Source organism: Miscanthus floridulus, chromosome 6, assembly GCF_019320115.1.
Source record: "Miscanthus floridulus cultivar M001 chromosome 6, ASM1932011v1, whole genome shotgun sequence".
Taxonomy (NCBI): domain Eukaryota; kingdom Viridiplantae; phylum Streptophyta; class Magnoliopsida; order Poales; family Poaceae; genus Miscanthus; species Miscanthus floridulus.
This window is the reverse complement of record NC_089585.1, coordinates 133,173,949-133,195,945: the sequence shown is the minus strand read 5'-3', so window position 1 is coordinate 133,195,945 and position 21,997 is coordinate 133,173,949. Positions and strand designations below refer to the sequence as shown.

General features: G+C 46.3%; 1 protein-coding gene across 4 annotated transcripts; it reads left to right on the top strand.

Moving 5' to 3' along the window:
• The first annotated feature begins 1,632 nt into the window (after positions 1–1,632).
• LOC136459696 (uncharacterized) lies at positions 1,633–5,805 on the top strand. 4 transcript variants are annotated; one of them, XM_066459541.1, is made up of 7 exons: positions 1,633–2,300; positions 2,388–2,643; positions 3,085–3,196; positions 3,519–3,573; positions 3,757–3,891; positions 5,049–5,219; positions 5,328–5,805. In XM_066459541.1, the coding sequence occupies exons 5-7, from the start codon at positions 3,769–3,771 to the stop codon at positions 5,601–5,603; spliced, it is 570 nt and encodes a 189-aa protein (XP_066315638.1). In that variant the 5' UTR covers positions 1,633–2,300; positions 2,388–2,643; positions 3,085–3,196; positions 3,519–3,573; positions 3,757–3,768; the 3' UTR covers positions 5,604–5,805. The 4 variants fall into 4 exon arrangements, with proteins under 4 accessions (XP_066315638.1, XP_066315635.1, XP_066315636.1 ...); XM_066459538.1 differs by having other exon boundaries at positions 1,634–2,300; positions 3,085–3,573; XM_066459539.1 differs by having other exon boundaries at positions 1,634–2,300; positions 3,031–3,573.
• Positions 5,806–21,997: the final 16,192 nt, after the last annotated feature.

Below are 21,997 nucleotides of genomic sequence, written 5' to 3'. Positions count from 1 at the left end.
CGTTTCAGTTCGTTTCTAGATCGAATCAGCAATATGCATAAACACTTAACTCGTACGAGTATGGGAGAGAGAGCGAGCGTGACGGGCTATGGAAACACTTCGTATTCTGAGCGCATGTTTAGGTCACCTAGAACTAAAGTTCAAGTAGAGTAAAGTTTAGGTGGCTAAAGTTTAGCTCGGTGCTATTTAGATACATGCACTAAAAGTAACTTTCCTGAATAAATACTCATGTGCACCTTTTATCTATACTAGTTCATGTTTGCCAACAAATGGACCAATTGCTAGTAGGGTTAAAACTAAAACTTAGTCACTTTTGGTCCATCTGTTTGGATACCTAAGATTAAAGTTCAGTCCATGGTATCCAAATAGGCTCTAATTTTATTTTCGCACTCATGATTGGAGATGTTACTCTAACTTGTACAGGCACGAGAGATGCTCTGTTCGCTTCGCTGAAAAGACAAGCTGAAAAATACTATTCGCTGATTTGTTGTGAGAGAAAAACACTGTTCCTTCGTTGAAAAAGTACGGCTCATAAAACAAGATCCCGCCAGACGGTTGTGAGCGATGAAGAGAAAACTTTTCACTCTTTAATATTAACTTTTCACTCTTTTTGTTTGATTTTAATTAGGCTTGGTCCACCTTAAATCAAATCATTTCTAAGGCTCATAATAATTTTAGGGCATTAAAAGATTAATTTAGATATGAAGTTGACTCAACTTAAGTAGGCTGCTATTATGAGTTCGTGTCAATACAAAGAATGTGACCCACCACGTATCAAAATAATAATAATAATAAAGATAAGGATAGAGGATAGATATTTAATGAAATTAAAATTTTTGACTCGTCTAAAAATGTATGATACTAGTAATTCAAGTCGTTTTGTATAAGTCTTGGGTCAAACATTGAGAATATAAATCATGAATAATTTTTAAGTTGTTGAGTTTGGAAATACGAAAACCATATGAATAGATTTGTCTTGAAAAATACTTTCATAAAAATATACATATATCACTTTCCAATAAATATTTTTATAAAACTAAGAAGTCAAAGTTATGCTTTCGAGACCACGTCGCTATCCAAAACGACTTGAATTAACAATATGGAAGGAGTATTTTTTTACTCATCGAAAGATGATCGGGCGCTCTTCGACACATGGTTTGAGTACTCGGCCTCGGGTGCCCGTGCCCATTGCGTCGGCCACAACTAGCCCTGCCTCCATCTACAACTACTCCCTCTGTTCCTGAATAAATAGATTACTATAGTTGTCTTAAGTCAAACCTTTTAAACTTCGACCTAACTTTTAGAATAAAACGTTAAGATTTATGGTATTAAATTAGTATCATTAGATTTATCATAAAATACATTTCATAAGGTGCTCATTTTACTTCATAGATGTTGTTACTCTTTTCCATAGAGGTAGTTAAACTTAAAAAGAAGTTTGACTAACACTAGGAATTGATATATTTGAGGATGGAGGAAGTACCCATCTACCATCCACATCTTCTTATAGGAATCCTGCACCCAAACCGCGGGCATCCGCTAGGGCCACGTCACCCGTTAACCTGTGAGCCGTTCGATCGACCCGTTACGCAATACTGACCGTCCGATGCAGGTCTGATCGGGCCTCTCGCCCATCAACCCGCAAACCTCGTGAACCCGGGCCGACGCTGGCGCTCCTGCTTCCGCCGCCGCCACTGGTCCTGTCCCTGCCGAGCGCCGTCCCCGTCCCAGGCCGCCTAGGCCGCGCCGCCGAGCGCCACCTCGGCGGGACTCCCCGACGTCCTCTTCCAGTAGGCCCGGGCCAGGCCGCGCCTCCGCCACGACCTCCACTGCCACCCCGCCGAGCATCGCTCCTGTCCCAGCCGCCGCCCAGGCCGCGCTGCCGACCGTCACCCCGGCCCCCGTCGAGGTCGCGCCACTGCCGCGCTCGCTACGAGGGGCGCCGCACCGGCCCTGGCCCCTCCCAGCCCGAAGAGCAGTTTCCAGCCGAGCGCCGCCTCCGCACCCGTCGAGGCATCTTTCATGGTGGGGAGCACGATCAGGTGGGGAGGAAGGCCTGGTGGCTACGGAACCGTCCTCGCCGATCTAGGCTGTGCCGGCGGTGGGGGTTCCCTGCGGCCGCCCACATCCGGCCGCCCACCAATCGTCCGGTCAAGGTTTCCTCCGCCGCCGTCGCCCAACACCATGTGTGGCGAGTTGCATCCCAGGTGCTTCTTCCGCGTGTAGCCTGACCACGATGATACCTCCGCAACGGGGCCAGTGGTTCCATGACCGATCTGCGAGTGCACCGACCGAACCAGGTTAGATCTCCTATGTTGTTGCCCATTCTTGAGTCTCTTGCCCCACCATCTCTTGCCTTCACGATCTCCTCCTTTTTTTGCTTGCAGGTCTACAGTCTGCACACATGAACAGTCGGGGGAAGGAGAGCAGCGGATGTCCCGCATTGGCTCTGTTTCCACTCTTGCTGTTACTTGCATCTCCATTCTTTAATGTCCTTCCTAATTTTCCAGGTCATCCAAATATGGTCTTCAAAGTTTATATATGTTTCAGATTATAGTAGATGCTGTCAGGATCACATGCCCCCCCTTACAGTTGCAATTTCAAAGGGTCTATGAATATTCCTGCACACAAAGTTGGAGTAAGGTTAGTCCATAACGTGTCAGGTTGCTTACCTCCCCTTATTTTTCTCCCAAACATATGCTTTTATATCCTCAACTTTGATATGTCAACTATGTTTTTCCTACCTCAGTAAAAACATGTTTCTCTGTTTCCCAAATTGAGTCAGCAAACATATCCTAAGTCACTTCTTCCTCTCATCATATAGATGCCTGTTAAAAATGTTGCATGGTCAAAAAGAGATTATGTATAAATTATGGATACTAATTCAGGCATGAAATATCTACGTACATGTGCCTGCCGGTGACCATGGTCGTTGCCACAGACCATAGGAGCAACAATTTCTTTACACAATGAAAGATGCTATCATATATGGTTTCGCTTATAAATATATTTACTTGTATTCTGTTACAGGTTTGACAGAGCCACACTCAGTATTTGTTCAAGTATTTGTTCCCTCTCATGTAGGTTGTATGGTCCTACCCCTGCCGACACAGCAGCAATAGTCAACATGGCGATGCTCATACTTCTATACATAAAAGCCAATTTGTTGATACAAATGCAGTTGGCCAGTTTCTAGGCAACGTCAAATTTTCTTATGTATTTATTTTGTTTCCCATGCCTCAGTCAGCTCATCAAGGAAGTTAAAAGTTTACTTCCTTTTTTATGATGTAAGCCCTTGCCTATACCTGTGCAGAGAAAGTAGACCTGCAAAATGCATAATTGCATTTCTGAGGCCACAAGGAGATTGTCATAAATACTTTTATGACCAAATGGAATGATACTGATGTTTGACATATGCTAATCTATATCACTTATTGTTCTGGACTACCTATTTTTATTGTTATTTGCTTCCTAACCATTGCATGGTTGCTAATGCAGTCACTCTGCGTTTTTATCAGATCTCTCGAAGCCATTAAATAAATGCTACACCAACTGGAGAAGCCCATAAAAAACGTAAGCCTTAAATGTTGCACGATTCACAAATCAGGAAGCATTGCTCCATTGCTTCCCATACGTCTGCTCTGTTAGCGTCGTTTTTCGTACTTGGGTTTTAGTCGTGCCTCCTAAAATTAGCAGTCTCTTTTATTCCCACGACTTCTAATTCACATATCATTTTCTTTGTCATGCTCTTTGCAGAAACTTCTATGAATGATAGTGTGCTGCAATACCCTTGCTATGAGTACACTAGCTCATTCTAGCGACATCCTTCCTATGAGTTCACTTATAAATCCACCCGTCCTGTATGACGATGTTCATGCAATCACCGTAAAGGTACAATCTTTGTCGTTTTGTTTTTTCGAAGTTATGGATAATAGTTTGAATGACTTTTGTCAGCTAATTCAGCACATATTTCATATTTCATAGATAATACTTTTAGGCTCTTTCAACCAGTTGTGCACACCTTTCGTCAATTGTTGTGTTGTCTGAATCGATTTCTATTTTGCCTACTCAAAGTGCTAACATCCTCATAGCCAAACTGAAAACAATAAACCAGGGTATGCATTGTATATCAAATAAATGTGTAGTTCTTAAGGGACATATGCATTCCTTAATACAATGCAGCTGCAGTGAAGGGAACCATTTGCTTCATTTGGTTTACCTTTTTTTTTTTTGGCTAAACATCACTTCCATATTAACCAATGGCGTGTAGTATTTTAAAATATGATAAATGCCTTTTTCTTGGTTATGAGAATAATGGATACCACTCATTTACATTATTCTGGCCTGTTCGCTGGTTGGGGCTGGTGCTGGTTTGGGCTGGCTGATGCTGGTTTTTTGTGAGAGGAAAATACTGTTGGCTGGCTGGTTTGGGCTGGCTGAAACCAACCAGCGAACATGCTGATTTGTTGTAATTTACTGTCTTCACTGATAGATATGGATAGCCTAAACAGTCACAGCTGCGCAGCAACGCCGCGCTTAGTTTCTAGTCCACTCCCAATTTTGACCCAAAAACGGCACCACACCGTCGCACGCGCGATCCGACAAGGCCATGACGCCAGCTGGTGCGTGTCAGCGTGTGCGCACGGGAGAGGGCGGTGGTGGATTTCCAATTCCAAATCTCCCATCCCGAGCCGTGCCCTCGCTTTCTCCGAAAAGAGGCAGCGCCCCTCTCACTTTTTACATCTTCACTTCACTTGGCCTACCAGGGCCTTGTTTAGATTGAAAGTTTTTTCAACCTGATGAATAGTACCACTTTCGTCTTATTTGACAAATATTGTCCAATCGTGGACCAACTAGGCTCAAAAGATTCATCTCGTGATTTCCAACTAAACTGTGCAATTAGTTATTTTTTTTACCTACATTTAATGCTCCATACATGCGTCCAAAAATTGATGTGATGGAGAGAGAGTGAAAAAACTTGGAATTTTGGAGTGATCTAAACAAGGCCCAGCTGAGTTTCCCTCTCTCGATCTCTCCCCTCTCTCCAGTCTCCACTACACTCCGAATCCCCACTCCGCCTGCCCTGCGCCGCGCCGCGCTGCGCCGAGCGGACCGCCACCACCGAAACCCTAGAGCAAGCAGCGATGCACAGTCCGGTCCCGCTCCTCGTCCTGCTCCTCTGCACGGCCGCGGCGGCCTCCAACGGCTCCCAGTCCCAGGTACGTCACGTCACGTCAGCCGCCAGCGTCTTCTCCTCCCCTATCCTCACTTTGCCGCCTCGATCCCCTGCTGCAATTCCGGCTCACATTGCGTCACGCCGCGCGCAGTCGCAGGCACCGGGGGCGGCGCGGCGGGGGATGATGGTGCCGGTGGCCCCCGCGGAGGCGGAGCTCGGCGCCATGGCGCTCGCCCTCAACGACACGCGGCGCCGGCTCGGGGGCAGCTTCCAGCTCTGCGCGCCCTGCACCTGCTGCAGCGGGGCCAGCGGCGCCTGCGTCCTCGCGCCCTGCTGCTACTCCATCAACTGCAACATCCCCAACCGCCCCTTCGGGTACTGCTCCTTCACGCCCAAGTCCTGCGAGTGCAGCGGATGCAACCTGTGAGCTCCGCGGCGGCCGCGGGATTCATTCAATTTCAATTGAATTGGTCACAGCAAGAGTGAGTGTGTGAGAGAGTGGGGTAGTAACGAATCTGTATAAATTCCCCACCTGCTTAGTTAAGTGGCGATTGCTATTACTTCTAGCTAGTACTTAGTATCCTGTTGTGATCACAGATCACTGCTACGTGGTGTATCGATTTGGTTGAGAAAAAAAAAGGGGGGGGGGGGGGGGGGGGGGGGGGGGGGGGGGCTGGGTTGATTTAGAAGTCACTACTCTGGGGTTTTGTTTTTATGTCGCCACACATTGGATGTCTGATTAGGATGCTACTTGTTCATAGCTGGAATAAATATATTTGTTTAGGTGCATGGATTTAGTGCCTTTTTAGTGGATGCCATCTCTTCCATCCTGATCGTGCCCTGGAATGTGATAGCTCGTTCGTCATCATGTCAACTCTTTTCTGATGCTGACTGGATTGGCCAGACCTTATCAGCACATGGATTGTACTCGTACCTGTTCCCTTCTTCGCTCTTTTCTGCCATGACACGATATTTGACAGATCATATGTTCTGATGATTCATACTTCCGGTCCCAAAAAGAATGTGATTCTTGGTTTTCGATTAGTCGAACAGTTTTAGGTTTGACTAAATCTATAACAAAATACTACTAATATTTATGATATTGAATAAGTATTATTAAGTTAATCATGAAGTGTATTTTCTTCTTTTTTTTTGAACGCAAATCATGAGTATATTTTCATAGTAAACCTATTTCGAGGCACAAATATTAATAATATTTTCTGTGCTAATATAGCTCGTGCATCAAAAATCATGTTCTTTTCTCTGCTTTACCAATTTTGAAATATATGGGATATTTTAAACATCAATAATACAAGCAGAGTAAATACAATTAGTGTGCTTTATGTCTGACCAGTTCACATTTATTCTGCTACTACCCAGCTTCAAAGATAATTTGCTTGCCAATTTGTTACAAAGAAGCTACATAACGCCCTGTGAATTTCAAATTTATCATAGGTTTAGTCATGAATTTTTGTTTTGCTGGTGAAGCTTACTTATTTCTGTAACTTACATCTTGACTCCTGATGATGAAATGCACACGCACTGCTTCAGAGGATATCTAATTGCCGACGTAGCAGAGTGAACACAAACTTTCATCACATGCCCCTGATTCAAAGTTGACTGAGAAAATTCTATTGTTTGCATCATCTTTACCCCACCCCCGCACCCCCCCCACCCCCGGCCCCAAAGAAAAAGCTCTAACGTTAAGCTGGGCTGGGATGCTGTCGTCCTGATATGTTGCCAGAACTCAGAACTCATTTTCCAGATTAATATTTGTGTATTACTGTATTTCCACATTGTAATGTTCCTTTTCCTGAAAACATCAGCGGGATGTTTGAGTTATATAAAGGTAGAAACATGCCAAAAGGAAAAAAGGTTTAGTGCCTAAGCTGTGCATAAATGATGTTTCAGTCGCATAACAAATGATCAGCTCACATGCAAATCTCGCATGAATAATCAAGTTATAACTTCACAGAAGTACTGGAACTTGCATCCTCACCCCCCCCCCCCCCCCCCCCCCCCCCCCCAGTGCCCTGCTCTTTCTCTCGTTGCCACTCCTGCATGCCATCTCGTTGAGGATACGAAAAGTTCAGCTATAGGCTGATCAGTCATGATTGCCTAATGACTTTCTACATTTATACTACAGCTAAAGCAACAATAAGCTGCAAAAGTTAGCATGATGGACCTCAACTCATTCTCAAATCCTCTGTTTTCCGTTCTGCATGGGGTAAGCCATTCATGTGCATAGGCGTGAGCATGTGCTGTTGGGTAAATTACACACTGATGTTACGGAGACATGTCTCTCTCTTTTTCTGTAATAATATGCATGTGTTTGTGTGAAGGTGAGACCTACATCTTGAGATGAATGAAGTGACAAATTTTTCCAGAATTGACACCTCTGGTCTCTGGCATCTAATATGAGAAGATACTTCCTCTGATTGTAAATGTAGACCATTTTAAGATTTTAGTTGGCCAAACTTATCTAACCTGGCCTATAAATGTACTCCCTACATCCCAAATTATAAGTCATTCCAAGAATCTTAGAGAGTCAAAACATCTCGAATTTGATCAAATTTATATGATAAGATAATAACATTTCTGATGCCAACTAAGTATCATTAGATTCTTCATCAATTATATTTTCATAGTATATCTATTTGATGTCAAAAATCTTTATAATTCTCTCTATAATTTTGATCAAACTTGAGATGCTTTGACTCTTCAAAACTTGAATAACTTATAATTTGGAATAGAGGGAGTACAAAAGATTAAATAGATTGTGAACTCACAGTTAACATCACTCGATCGTTGTGAAAAAAAAATCCTTTCACTAGATATAACTAATATACTATTTAAAATTGTAAGTCCAAAGTGTCATATTGGTGCCACGAACCTCCATTGGTACTTCAATAGCCATGATCGAGGTTGCGACCCACCTTTAGGGATTGTGATAGAAAATTAGTTTATCTTCTATTGATTGAGTTTAATCAGTTTATCGAACAATGCCCTAATGGGATCTAAACCTTTGTGGTTGGTCAGAGTTGCTCGTTTCCTTCTAGGTGTTGTTTCTCAGCACTGATTGAGTTTATTGTCTAGTTGTTACTTTGGTCATGAAGACTATTTTTTGGTTGTAACTTGTAAGGTCATGTAAGTTTATTGGATGAGCCTCCTTTGCATTTGAGTCACAGGCAGGTGGGCCTGATCTGTAGAGGGACAAACTGCAAAGGGTCCAGTTCCAAGTTCATTGTACTTATTATTACTTAAAAAAAAGTTCATTGTATTTGGCTCTTCTCTCTTATTCTTAGTGCAATCAAGTGTAGATTTCTAGTGTGTTTAGGAAAAAGTATCAGATACCGTGTGAATGTCCTAACAGACTTACATTTTGGTTAGAACTAGAAAGATACCTCATGCGTTACTACACAACTTTCTTATAACTAAAACTGTTGCATAATAAGTTAGACCTACATGTTCCTCCATAAGTTCTTATTAAAATTAGGCAAGATAACGAATGAATCCAATAAAAAGGCTAATAGAATTAGATAAAATTATAAGATGATGGAACAACAAAACAAATAGCAATATATGAATAACTCATATATTTCTTATACACTACTGAAAATAATAATGGAGATGACGTGAATAACTTACATTAAGAGATTGAAAGTCAGTAGAGTTGACATATAGCATTTAATAGGAGTTGATGTGAATTGTTTACATATGTGAATTGTGTACATGCATGTGTTGCCAGTATATAATATTATAAGAGCAGGAGTATTCCTTCAATACGTCATCCCTTGCACTCCACCCAATGACACAGCCCAGACTCCGCCAAGACTTACAGAGTGCTCGGCTGAACTGGATTATTTACTGTTCACGCTAAAAAATACTGTTTATACTAAAATATTGTGAGAAAAAAATACTGCTTCGGCCGGAAAAAAAAAACAGAACAAGCCGGTTGACCAGCCAGCCGAACAGGATTTTATTTGCTCATATAATGGTCTAGATTGATTCAAATTGCCTAGCGAATACATGATACTCAGCCTGTTTGTTTGGCTGTGGCTTGTCGTAAACGATCGTAAATTTTCATCGGAAGCAATATTTTTCTCTCACACAAACCAGCCATCACTATTTTTTCACGAACCAGCACTACTGTCTGATGGTTCTGTTTGTAGCTCATTGAGAGCCGTCTGTTCAGGATCATGCATGATGGCAAATTGGTACCCTAGGCCTAGGTCCGTTATTGAAGAATAATTTAATTAGAGAAAATATAATCTATCTTTGATGTGTGAGAAACCAGAAACAGAGGATAGGAATTTTTGAAGATCTATAGTTGAACTGTTGGACATGAATTGTTTTACAAAAATTTCTAGTTGAACTGTTGGACATAAATTGTTTTACAAATATAATCTAGTCTTTGGAGTAGCTCTAATTTTTTAAGATGTCTCAAGGACTTGACACACAGTTAAACTCAGAAAAACAAATGATACTTATACTTGCAACCAACAGTAGCGATTAATAAATCTTAATTTCTCCCTGCTCATTCATCTTAGCAACTGAAAGAGATCATCAAGCAAAGCTCTTTAATAAAACAAACACGAAGACCTCTCCGATATTTCTTGCAATATTTCGCTACGGTTCCCTTTACAGATACTCAAAGTAGCACAAAACTTAAAGAGTAAACAAACTAGGCTCCATCGATTTATGATACCTAGAACTAGAAGTTCTTCATCTTTGATATGTAAGTTGACCAATCGATCTCGTACGGGTAATAGCAGTATCGGCTTCTCTTCCCCATGCTCTGGACAGGCTGACATGCACCGCTGTCCAAGTCGATGCGTAGCTGCAGCCTGTTGGGCAACATGACGAACAGAAGCCCGCTCCTTGGGCAGACGACATTCGAATAATTGCACCCCAGGATGCTCCTTGGGCAGACGACAACATCCAGGTGAATCTGCGCATCGATCCATATCTTGTGCTGCATAGTCGACGTCCAGTCTTTCGACCTAGGTCCCGTTTGGTACCGCTCCTCGCAAGGCTTCTGAAGTCATTTTATAGCTCCACCAACCAAACGGTCTTAAGCACGCGGCTCCCGTGGAAGATTCTCGGATTATGCGCTCTCACATGCCGCTGCGGTCCACTGGAGAAAAAAAATCGAGCTTCCACCGGCTGCTGTGTCAGATGCAGCAGCCACGGTATCTTTGTGCCCCTAAAGTTCACAACAAATTATAGCATCTGTCATCGTCTCCCCAACCGAGAACCAACCTCATCTGCTCGTTTGCAGGCTGAAGCCGCACGGTGTGGAGAGAAGAAGCTCCGTCCTCCCTCCATGGATGCACGGCAGCCCGAGAGGCAAGATGGCGAGGGGGTTCTGGAGACCGATAGATCCGGCGGCGCTGAAGATGGATCCATGGGTGTCGCGGGCTCGGAAGGAGCGACGGCGGGAGGCTTCCGCGCCCTCCTCGCGGGAGCTGCAGGCGACGCCGTGGGCACCGGCCCCATCGGCTAGCCGCCGGGCACGGCCTGGGGCGGCACCCCTTGGCCGGGCGTGGCCCCAGGAGGTGGCGCATGGCCGGGACTGCCCCCCGTTGGCGGCGCGTGGGTGGGCGCAGGCCCATGGCCGAGAGCGCCCCCGGTTGGCAGCGCCTGGGCGAGCGCGGGCGCAGGAGGCGGCCCGTGGCCAGGCACGCCCGTAGGAGGCGGCCCGTGGCCGGGCGCATCCGCAGGAGGTGGCGTGTGACCTGGCGCACCCACAGGCAGCGACGCGACCCCAAGCGGCGGTGAACAAGCTAGCCTGCGTCCTTCGTGTGCAGGTGCGTCGACCGGTGTTCGTGGCAATGGGAGCTGGGATTGGCCGGATTTTTATGCATCAGGTGCCGTAGCTTTTGGGTCGGATTGGAGGACAACTGAAGATCCTGGGGGTGTTCGTGGGGAGATTGGCGGCTCATCATTTGCTCAGGGCTGTGGTGCCTCTGCTCGACGACGAGGTGCTATAAGTAGCCGCGCGCAGAGGCCGCCAATTTCCGCTGCCCCTGCATCTGACACAGTTGATCTCACTAATTCAAGGTATACACTTGCATCGTATAGTAGTAGTCGTATTCCTTTTGTAGAGATCATTTATGCATGTTTAGTAGTAGTCATATTCTGGAACTTTGAGATTTGCTTGTTGAAAATATTTGCATAGTCGTAATACGTAGCTTGCCACCATCTTATGAACATGAATTTGCACACAACAGCGAGGCCGTTTGGGATGATGAGAATACTAGTATATTGTGTGACATTTTTGCTGATGAAGTTCAGAAAGGGAACCATGCGAACACTCATTTGAGTAAGACCGGCTATAAGAATGTAATTCAAAGGTTCAAAGAACGGACTGGGCTTGAGTACAGTAGAAGGCAATTCAAGAATAAATGGGACAAATTGAAAGGTGAATATGTTGTTTGGAAGAAGCTTACCAACAAGCAGACATGCATTGGATGGGATGCAGAGAGAAAGAATATTGACATGCCAGAGAGTTGGTGGAAGCAGACATCAAAAGTAAGCATCATCACCAGGGTTGCAATTTTTTGTTTTTGGAATTCACCCAATAATTATTTTCTTTTTGGAATTTAGGAAATCAAGGATGCATGCGGTTCAGGCACAGAGGCCTCCAGAATGAAGACAAGTTGTAAATTATGTTTGAAGATCTTCGTAACACTGGTGATGATGCATGGTGTGCCTCTAGTGGTGTACCACCTTCCCAAGCGAGCCTGTCATGTGACAATTCGCTCATCAACGTTGATGAAGAAGGTGAAGACAACATCGATGATGACAGTGAACCAGAGACGGTGACACTAACTAGTGCGCCAGGAAAGAGAAGCGGAGGGACAGTTACCAACAAAGGAAAGAAACCTAAGACAAGCACAGGTCATTGGTTCCAAGAACAGATGGGTAAAATTGTTGAGATGAATGAGAGGACAACTGTTTCTTGTGAGTCTATTGTAAGGAGGGAGGAACAACCTGGATGTTCCATACAGGATGTCATGGCCTTAGTTGAGGAGTGTGGTGCTGCTCCAAGAACATATGAGCATTTCATTGCTACCGTACTTTTTACCAAGAAGGCAGAGAGAGAGTGAAAGCTCTAGTTTGGTTTTGGTTAATTGATGAAACCCTAAGTGCTAACCTAGTTTATCAAAGTGATTATGAGATAGGTAGCACTACTCCAAGTGATGAAGCAATGACGAAGATCATGACAATGGTGATGGCATGGTGATGATCAAATGCTTAAACTTGGAAAAGAAGAAAGAGAAAAACAAAAGGCTCAAGGCAAAGGTAAAATTGTAGGAGCCATTTTGTTTCGGTGATCAAGACACTTAGCGAGTGTGATCACATTTAGGATAGATAGTCATACTATTAAGAGGAGTGAAACTCGTATCGAAATGCGGTTATCAAAGTGCCACTAGATGCTCTAATTCATTGCATATGCATTTAGGATCTAGTGGAGTACTAACACCCTTGAAAATGTTTGTGAAAATATGCTAACACATGTGCACAAGGTGATACACTTGGTGGTTGGCACATTTGAGCAAGGGTGTAGAAGATAGAGTCGAAGAGGAGTTAGTCGCGCTGGTTACAGAGTGACCGGACGCGTCCGGTATGGTGACCGGACACGTCCGGTATTTTGGCGACAGACTCAGCGACCGGACGCGTCCGGTCGCCACACCGGACGCGTCCGGTGTGAATCAGAAACATCAGTATACGGAGGACAGCCGATCGGACACTGGCAGCGTCCGGTCCGGTATCACCGAACGCATCCGGTCGAGCAAGGAGGCTTACTGGACTCGATCGGACGCAGCGGCTGAGCGTCCGGTCATTTGTGTTTTAGCGTCCTGTGTGAGCATTCGGTCATCGACAAAATGAGCAGCAACGGCTAGGCTGGTTTGAACAGGACACGTGGCGGTCTGGGAGCTACCGGACACGTCCGGTATGCCGACCGGACGTGTCCGGTATTCACGACCGGAGCATCCGGTGCTGCGTCCGGTGCAGTGTTACCGGAGCATCCGGTCGACGCACAGTTAGCCCGTTTTTTGAGCCAACGGCTCTATTTGATGGGGGCTTCTATTTAAAGCCCCATGGCCGGCTCAAGCAACAACTCTTGTACATTTTCATTGACATAGCAACCTTGTGAGCTTAGCCAAAGCCCTCCCACTCATCTCCATCATTGATCCATCATCATTATGAGATTGGGAGAGAATTCAAGTGCATTGCTTGAGTGATTGCATCTAGTGGCACTTGGTATTCGTGTTGCGCTGCGGATTTCGCTTGTTTCTCTTGGTGGTTGCCACCACCTAGACGGTTGGAGCAGCGGTGGAGGATTGGCACGAGTTGGTGATTGTTCGTGGCCATCTCCGGTGATTGTAAGGGGAGTTGTACCTTCCCCGGCGGAGTGCCGAAAGGTAACTCTAGTAAATTGCTCGTGTCATTGAGTTACCTCACTTGTGGGTCGGTTCTTGCGGTGTCCTATCGTGTGGACGAGGTTTGTGAAACACCTCTTAGCCGCCGAACCACCAAGTGTTGGTCGACACAACGGGGACGTAGCGTGTTGGCAAGCACGTGAACCTCGGGAGAAAATCGATTGTCTCTTGTCTTTGGCATTATCCCGGTGATTGGCTATATATTCATCTTGTGATTGGTTCATCCCCTACACGGCGGTATAATCACCCTACTCACTTTTTTACATTCTTGCAAACTAGTTGATACAAGCTCTTTAGTGTAATTAGAATTGAGAGCTTGCTTTATTATTTACATTCATCTAGTTGAGCTCTTTAGAGTAGCAAGATTGAGAGCTCTTAGTGAGTAGTTACATAGCAAGTTTGTGTGCCTAAGTAATCATTGCAACTAGAATTGTTGGATAGGTGGCTTGCAACCCTTGTAGAGCCAGAGCAAGTTTGCATTACGCTATTTGTCATTACTAATCAAATTGCTCTAGTTAATTTGTAGATTTTTAAATAGGCTATTCACCCCTCTCTAGCCATATTAGGACCTTTCAAGTGGTATCGGAGCTGTGGTCACCGTTTTGAAATGACCTGATTCCCGCGAAGGAAAATCCACAGAGTCGAAGTGTAATAAGACCGTTGTAGATCATATTACCCAAATTCTAGTCAAATATCACATCCATACAACGTAATATCAGAGTACAAATAGTGCGGAATTACATAAATTATTACATCGCCGCATTAGCAGAATCAAAAGTAGCATTCACTCAGAACAGCTTGAAGATAAGATCGCCAAACTCGAGCGTAGGAACGAACCCCTCAACCGTCAAACTCCTCAGAGTTATACTCCTCAGCAGAACCTGTGTGCCAAAATTTATCAGTATGATTTGTACTGACCACTCCCACCCTATGAGCATTGCTTTGTGGAAGTTGGATGCAAGTTGGATATAATCAAAAGGAACCTATAAGGCTGGGGTTTCCTATGTATTAGCATATTAAGTGTATAATAATAGTTGGTCAAGTTTTAACACCATTCCCACACACATTCCACCCCATTTCTGCCCAGAGCCAGGTTTTGATCCAGGGATCGATATACCTCCATCTCCATATCATCACCATACCATCGCTCAGTCGACAGGCCAACTCCCTCTCAGCACTGTCTCATGGTCCGTAGCCCCTGGCTACGACCGACACTCTCTCACGGGGAAAGAAGAGAAGGACTCATCTCGCTATCTAGTTTAAGCGAAACCCAGGAAAGGTCCATAGCCGACTAGTCGGCATATGTATCGATCGATCAACCATACACTCTACAGAGGTTTCACATAACCACAAGATCCACCTTCCTCACTGACCATCGTCAACTGGGCTGATTCCGGCCGCTTGCTAGCCTAGGATAATGCCACTCTACCATTCAGCCCTGGTACACCCCAAGTTCTAGTCTGGGGTGGCTGAAACTATGAGTCATGAGCCGAGTCCACCTGGTCTCCATGAAGTCTTGGAAGGGTGTGGGGGAAATCCTCCGCGCCCCGTACCTCCTTGCACTGTCCGCTATCAACCTAGCAGTAGTGGCAATATCCTACCAAGTAGTCCGGCCGTCCCGCACCATATAGGGCGAGTGGTACGTAAGGCTTCCCGGTGAGTCTGAGTACTAGTAAGTCCTTAGAGATGACTAAACCAGAATGTCTTCATTAGGGTTTCCATTTACCGTGCCACCACAACACCTCCACCCTGGGCTCCTCCCATCATAGGTTCACACCCAGGACCACCTCATATACCATTTACCCACCACAGGTATCCATTCCAGGGGTGCCCAGGTAGCACCTCACGGCAAGACTTGCCCTAGGCTCGTCGTATACTCTGACTTGGTCGACACAACCCTCACCCTCCACACACCCAAGTCACACACGCAGCACTCTCCCCATAGTCCAGATAACTCCAGTTTCCACCACGCATCAGTGTAGTACAAGCGTAGTAGAAGTAATAAGCAATGAAGTATAGCAGCAAGCGTGTATCTAGCCAAATAGCAGGGTAAGCGGGGGTAAGGTTGCGTCAAGGTAAAGGCCATCAAGTAAGCATACTACCATGCAAGTCCTATCGTAGTGTGATTATAACAATAAAGTAAAGCAATAGCAGCTCTAGATTAGCCATGCGTAATAGGTGCTACGAGATTGGGTGGGATGTGGCACCTTCAGTGTAGTCGTCTCCGTACTCCTCACGGTACTCTCGGTCCTCGTCCATCTGGTTCTCCTCCGAGTCTGCAAACGATCGCATTATAGTCGCGTTAGCGACGTCTATAGAATAACACAAAAAGCAATGAAAATTCAAAAGAGCCAAATGCACTCAAACATGGGTTTATTGCGTAGAGCTCGATTTTAGATGAATTTTGGTCCCGGTCTTGTATTTTTCTGAGTTCGTATGAATTGGTTATGAACTTCCGAAGTTTCAATCATTTCTGAAAATGGGAAAGGGCTGAATTAATCCTGGGCTGACACGTGTCACACTGTGACTGGTCCACGTGGCATGCTGACGCCAGCATGATGTCAGCATGGCGTCATCATCTCGGTTCCGAGCTGACAGGTAGGGTCCTGCTGACATCAGCATGACATCATCAACGTCATCAGTTCCGACAGGTGGGATCGGGGGCTCTTGGGTCACTGACATATGGGTTCGGTCAAAGTTAATGTTGACCTATCAACGGTCAATACAGGTCGGGCCTCGACTAGGCCGATTGGGCCGGATTTGGGCTGGGCTTGGCCCACTTACTCCTTCCTAGGGTTTGGTTCACATGCACGACGTGGTCGTGGTCGGAGCTCGGTGGAGCTGCTCAGGACGTGGTCGACGTGGTCGTGGTCGGAGCTCGGCGGAGCTGCTCGGGACGTGGTCGACGAGGTCGTGGTCGGAGCTTGGCGGAGCTGCTCGGGACATGGTCGACGAGGGGGAAAATCCCCTCCTCTTCCCCGACGGGACTCCCGCCGGTGGTGAGGTCACCGGCGAGCCCCCGAGGCGGCGCTAGCGTCCGATTAGGGTAGGCAATAGCTTTCCCATGCCATGGCGACTGCGACGGTGGGGTCAAGGCGACGGCTAGGGCTTCCTAGGGCTCTGGCCGCGGTGAACGGTGGCGTGGGTTCATCGGCGTGCCTGGGCAGGGCTATAGTGGTAGCGAGAGCCCAGTTGGAAGAGCGTGTGAGCTCCATGGTGCTTCTACGGCCACGGTGGGCGTGTTGAAGGAGCTCCTGGTGCTCCCAGTGGCTCCGGCCATGGTGGTGGGGCAAAACAGAGGCGGTGGCGCTCCGACGAGGTGTGGTGTGGCAACGCAGAGCTCCGGTGGGCTTCTTCCTCGGCTAAGGTGAGCGTGGTGTTTCTCTCGTCATGGCAGAGCCAGTCAGGGTGTCAACGTCGCCTTTACCGCAACATAGAAGACGTGGTGGTCTCGCCATGGTTGTGCTCTCGGCCATGGTGAGCGTGCCCGTACATGTGCGCTCCTGCTCTGATGTACAACATCATGGCTGGTGTCCTCCTTTTGGCTGATGGCAGCATGCACGGCGCGTCCTGGGTCTCGGCAAGCATGGCCATGGCGGTCTCCCTAGCTAACCAGTTGGGCTAGGCTGGAGCTCGAAGCTTCAGCAAGGTTTCGATCATGGCAGTGCATGTTCCATTTGGCTAGGGAGGTGGTATCAGCAAGACGGCTCACCACAAGGTTCGTGGCGGTAGGATGGCGGTGCGATGGCGAGGCGAGGCCATGATGAGGCGATGCAGTGCCGTGCCGAGCAGCTACGTCGCTGTAGCTGATCGGGGCGGCGCTCCTGGCTCCGGCGAGGTCCTCCCCGTAGCGGCTTCCTTCTCCTCCTTGCTTCTCCCTCCTCCCTCTCTCTCGGCTTGACGTTGTGTGGTGCTGTACCACCAGCGGTGGCGGCGAACGGGCTGAGGGTTAGGGCTCACGGACGTTGGCTTTTATAGCCGAGCTCCAAGGGCTCTAATGGCGGACGGCGATCGGGCGGTGGTGATGTGTGCGGCGCATCCGATGGCTCGCGTGCGGTAGCATAAGCGCGGCGCAAGGGGGAACAAGGTCATGCGATTTGCGTGACCCTGGGCCCGCACCTGCTTCGCGGTCGGCTCCCGGTCGCGTGGTGGAGGGAGCATGGGGAAGACGACGACACTGTAGCTGGGTGGCTGACAGAGGGGGCCTGTTTGTCAGCTTGTCCTGATGCGGCGGCGTGTGGTGCGTGACGGCTGACGGGCGGGTCCGGCTCGTCAGCGGCTTATGCGCGTGAGTGGGAGGGCAGGCGGGCTCGGCTGGGCTAGCTCGTATGGCCGAGCAGGCCTAGGCTGCTGCTGCTCCCTCTTCTTTCCTTTCTCTTTTCCTATTTCTTTTTGTATTATGTCAAATATTTATTTATAAACAAATATTTGTTAGCTTTTATTAATCAACACATAAACCCAAATAAAATCCAAATCACCATGTTGAAATTAATGCAACTTGATGTATGCTATGTGGTAAAATAAATTCAAGGTGATGAGGTGAGATACTTGTGCAAGTCATGTAGGTTTAGTTAGATTACGACTAATGCAACACTTAGGGTTAGCCCCTACAAATGTCACTCATCATCACATGGGGCTAACACAAAAATTTTGTAGTTGTGATTTTTGGTGTGTGGATTTTTGGGTTGTTACACGTTTGATTGAAGGCTTAACAACCTCGGTGTCAAATTATGGCTCAAGTTGTGTTCAACCATGTGGGGGGCAAACCACCGTTCTTTGATGGCACATGCTATAATTATTGGAAGAGAAAGATGAGGATGTATCTTGGTTCAATCAATGATCAAGTATGGGAAGTGACCGAGAATGACTATGCTATCATTGATCCCGATGATCCAACCAACCAAGATAAGATCAACAAGCAATGCAATACAATGGCTCTCAACACCATATACAATGCCATTGATTCCAAGGTGTTTGAGCAAATCAAGGATTGTGAAAGAGCAAATGAGGTGTGGAAGAGATTGGAGGAAACATATGAGGGCACACCAGCGGTGAAGAGTGCCAAGTTGTATATTCTCAAGGACAAGTTGACAAGCTTCAAGATGAAGGAAGATGAGAGCATTCCGGAGATGTTCCATCGATTACAAGTAATTGTCAATGACTTGAAGGCTTTGGGAGAGAAGATCAAGGATGATGATGTCTCTCATCGATTCTTGATGTGCCTACCTCCAAGGTTTGAGATGTTGAGATTGCTTATCATAAGAGGAGGATTAAAGGATATCACCCCTAACCAAGTACTAGGTGATGTCATGACACAAGAGACATACCGTGTGGAAAGGAAAGGGGATGACAAGGATGATAAGAAGGAAGAAGAAGACAAGAAGAAGAAAAGCATAGCATTCAAGGCTAGTTCATCATCATACAAAAACAAGGGCAAGTCCAAGAAAGAATCAAGTGATGATGATGATCTTAGTGATATTGATGATGAAGCTATGGCTCTATTTGTGCGCAAGATGGGCAAATTCATGAAGAAGAAGGGCTATGGTGCAAGAAAGAGAAGAGATCACACCAAGAGCAAAGAATATGTGAGAAGGTGCTACAATTGCAAGAGCCCCGATCATGTTGTAGCAAATTGTCCCTATAATAGTGATAATGATGAAGATGAGAAGAAGAAGCACAAGAAAGATAAGAATGAAAAGGAGAAGAAGGAGAAGAGAATGACCTTCCAAAAGAAGAAGAAGGGTGGAGGCTATGTAGTCACTTGGGATAGTGATGGTTCCTCGGATGGTGATAGCTCTAGTGATGATGACAAGAAATCCATCAAGAGAGCACTAGCAAGCATCGCCATCAACAAGAAGCTCTCCATCTTCGACACTCCATCGACATGCCTCATGGCAAAACCTACCAAGGTAAAATATGATGTGAGTGATGATGATGAATGTGAAAGTGATGCTTGTAGGAGTGATGATGATGATGATGAGTACTCCAAGGAGGAGCTCATGGACATGTGCGAGCAAGTGCACACTTGCTTTGAGATGAAGAGAAAGGAGTGCAAGGAATTGAACAAGAAAGTCAAATTTCTTGAGCAATCCCTTGATGAGCTCAATGCCACTCATGAGAGGCTAATGGAAGCACATGAGAAGCTTGGCAAAGCTCACTCTAAGCTTGAAAAGGCTCACTCCTCTCTCATTGAGCAAGTCAAAGTGGAGGAAGGCAAGAAGGAACAAGTGATCATAACATGTGATGTGGGACTAACATGTGATCTTATTGATGAATCTATTTTTGTTGCTCCTACTAACACTTCTTGTAGCACAACCATTACCACTGCACCTATGAATGATACATCACTAATGGTGGAAAATAAAACCCTCAAGAAGGAGGTGAATGAGCTCACTCGTGCCTTAGGCAATGCCAATGGTGGAGATGCCCGCTTGCTAAAGTGCTTGGGTAGCCAAAGGTTGTCGGTACGGGACCCACGGGATACCCCGCAAGGAAGGGAGAAGAACTAGCCTAACTAGGATTCTTCCCCTGTAATCTTAGTAGTAGTATTATTCTGTAATCCTACTAGGAACTCTTATTGTAAACCGACTAGGACTCTGGCCTCCTGACTATATAAAGGAGGGCAGGGCTCCTTAGATCGAGAAGGGAGAGAACAATGATTGTACAACACAACACTTTATAACCAATCCAACGCAAAGGCTAACGCCGACTGGATGTAGGGCTATTACTCGATCAATGATCGAGGGCCTGAACCAGGATAAATCGACTGTCTCTTACGTTAACCGTCGAGTTCCGTATACGCTGAAGCCCAAACATACTGCCCCATGACCCCCGTGGTAGGCTATTGGTGGTCAAACATCGACAGCTGGCGCGCCAGGTAGGGGATTTCGGTGACTTTGCATCCGAGAGCTCGATGGACCTCGACAACATGATCTTCTCGAAGGGATCAATCTTCATCTTCGGTTCATGGATCTACGAGGCAGGCGACGATGGCAAGCTCCAAGGCCATCTCCTCGAAGATTCAGATCATCATCATGACTCTTTCATTTCGACGACAACGATAGATCAGCTTGCCGGAAGATTTGCGTAGCTCGTAATGTCCAATCCAGCTTGGATTCCGCGACTTCACGCATCCGATTCAGACTTAAGTTCTGTTTCCGAGACGAAGTCTTATCCGAGTTCTTTCGGAAAACCAAGTTCTTTTCTGACAAAGCTCCGGAACATGACGTCAACCTGTCAAGAATACTACTCGAAGTACACCTAGAGTACTTCAAAGAAGTCGGGTCCTCTTCCGTTCAGACTCCACAACATGGCAACATCTTATCAGACATGGCCCGAAGGATCCACTTATCCCATGCTTAGAATGCCGCTGAAGGGAGCCCATGAAGGTCTCATTTTAACCATAACATCTCAAGACTGCATCGTTCACTGGCCAGGTACCGTTCCTGAGGATGACGGCACCCAACTAGTCGACGATACAACAACAGCAATTCTACCCTACCAAGAAGGAGATTCGATCTATGACTTTGAAACCTCTACTGAAGTTATCAACAGCTCTGGCAGTACGGAAATCAATGACGACGACAGAACAACTCACGCTAGAGAAGTATTCATGATTCGCCGTCCTCGATCACCATTGATCCCCCCAGAAGCACCCGACGTGAGGTCTTCAGATGAATCCGAATCCAACATATCACCATTTATCCAGGGGCACGATGGTGAGACTGAGAGTCAGAGGCAAGCCAGAGAGAGAAAGAACAAATTAAAACAAGGACGTCAGCGCCGTGCTAAGCAGCGAAAGGACACTTGGATCAAATATGAGTCAGACCTAGCCGAGTACAATAGAAGAAAGTCAGAGCGAGAGGTCGAAGAAGGACGAGAAGCGAATACACCCTACGATAAGATCCGAGAAGCACTAGAAGAACTCAGGGTGACTTCATATCCCAATGAAAAACAAGAACAGCTCCGAGACTTTCTCCGATCAACAGCCTTTAGGACACACGATGGAAGGGCAACATCTCATGAACAGGAAGATCAAAATCAAATAAAGTCCGCCTTCGAAAGACTTGGACCAAGTGGAAGTCACAACGAAGAAAGTCGAAGAAATCATAGTCAAAACAACCGAGTCAAACAACCAAGAAAGGCCAGAAGCAAAGCACCTACTCGGACAGCCACGCAGAACTACTCTCACCAAGATGATAGTTGGCAAGAAGGGGGCGCAGAATCAGAATATACGGAGGCCAAAACGCACGATAGATTCCCCTGTTTTGCAAACAGACTTGCTTCAATATGACTACCTCACAAGTTCAAACCGTCCAACCACTCCAAGTATGATGGCAAGACAGAACCAAAACAATGGCTCAGGATTTAC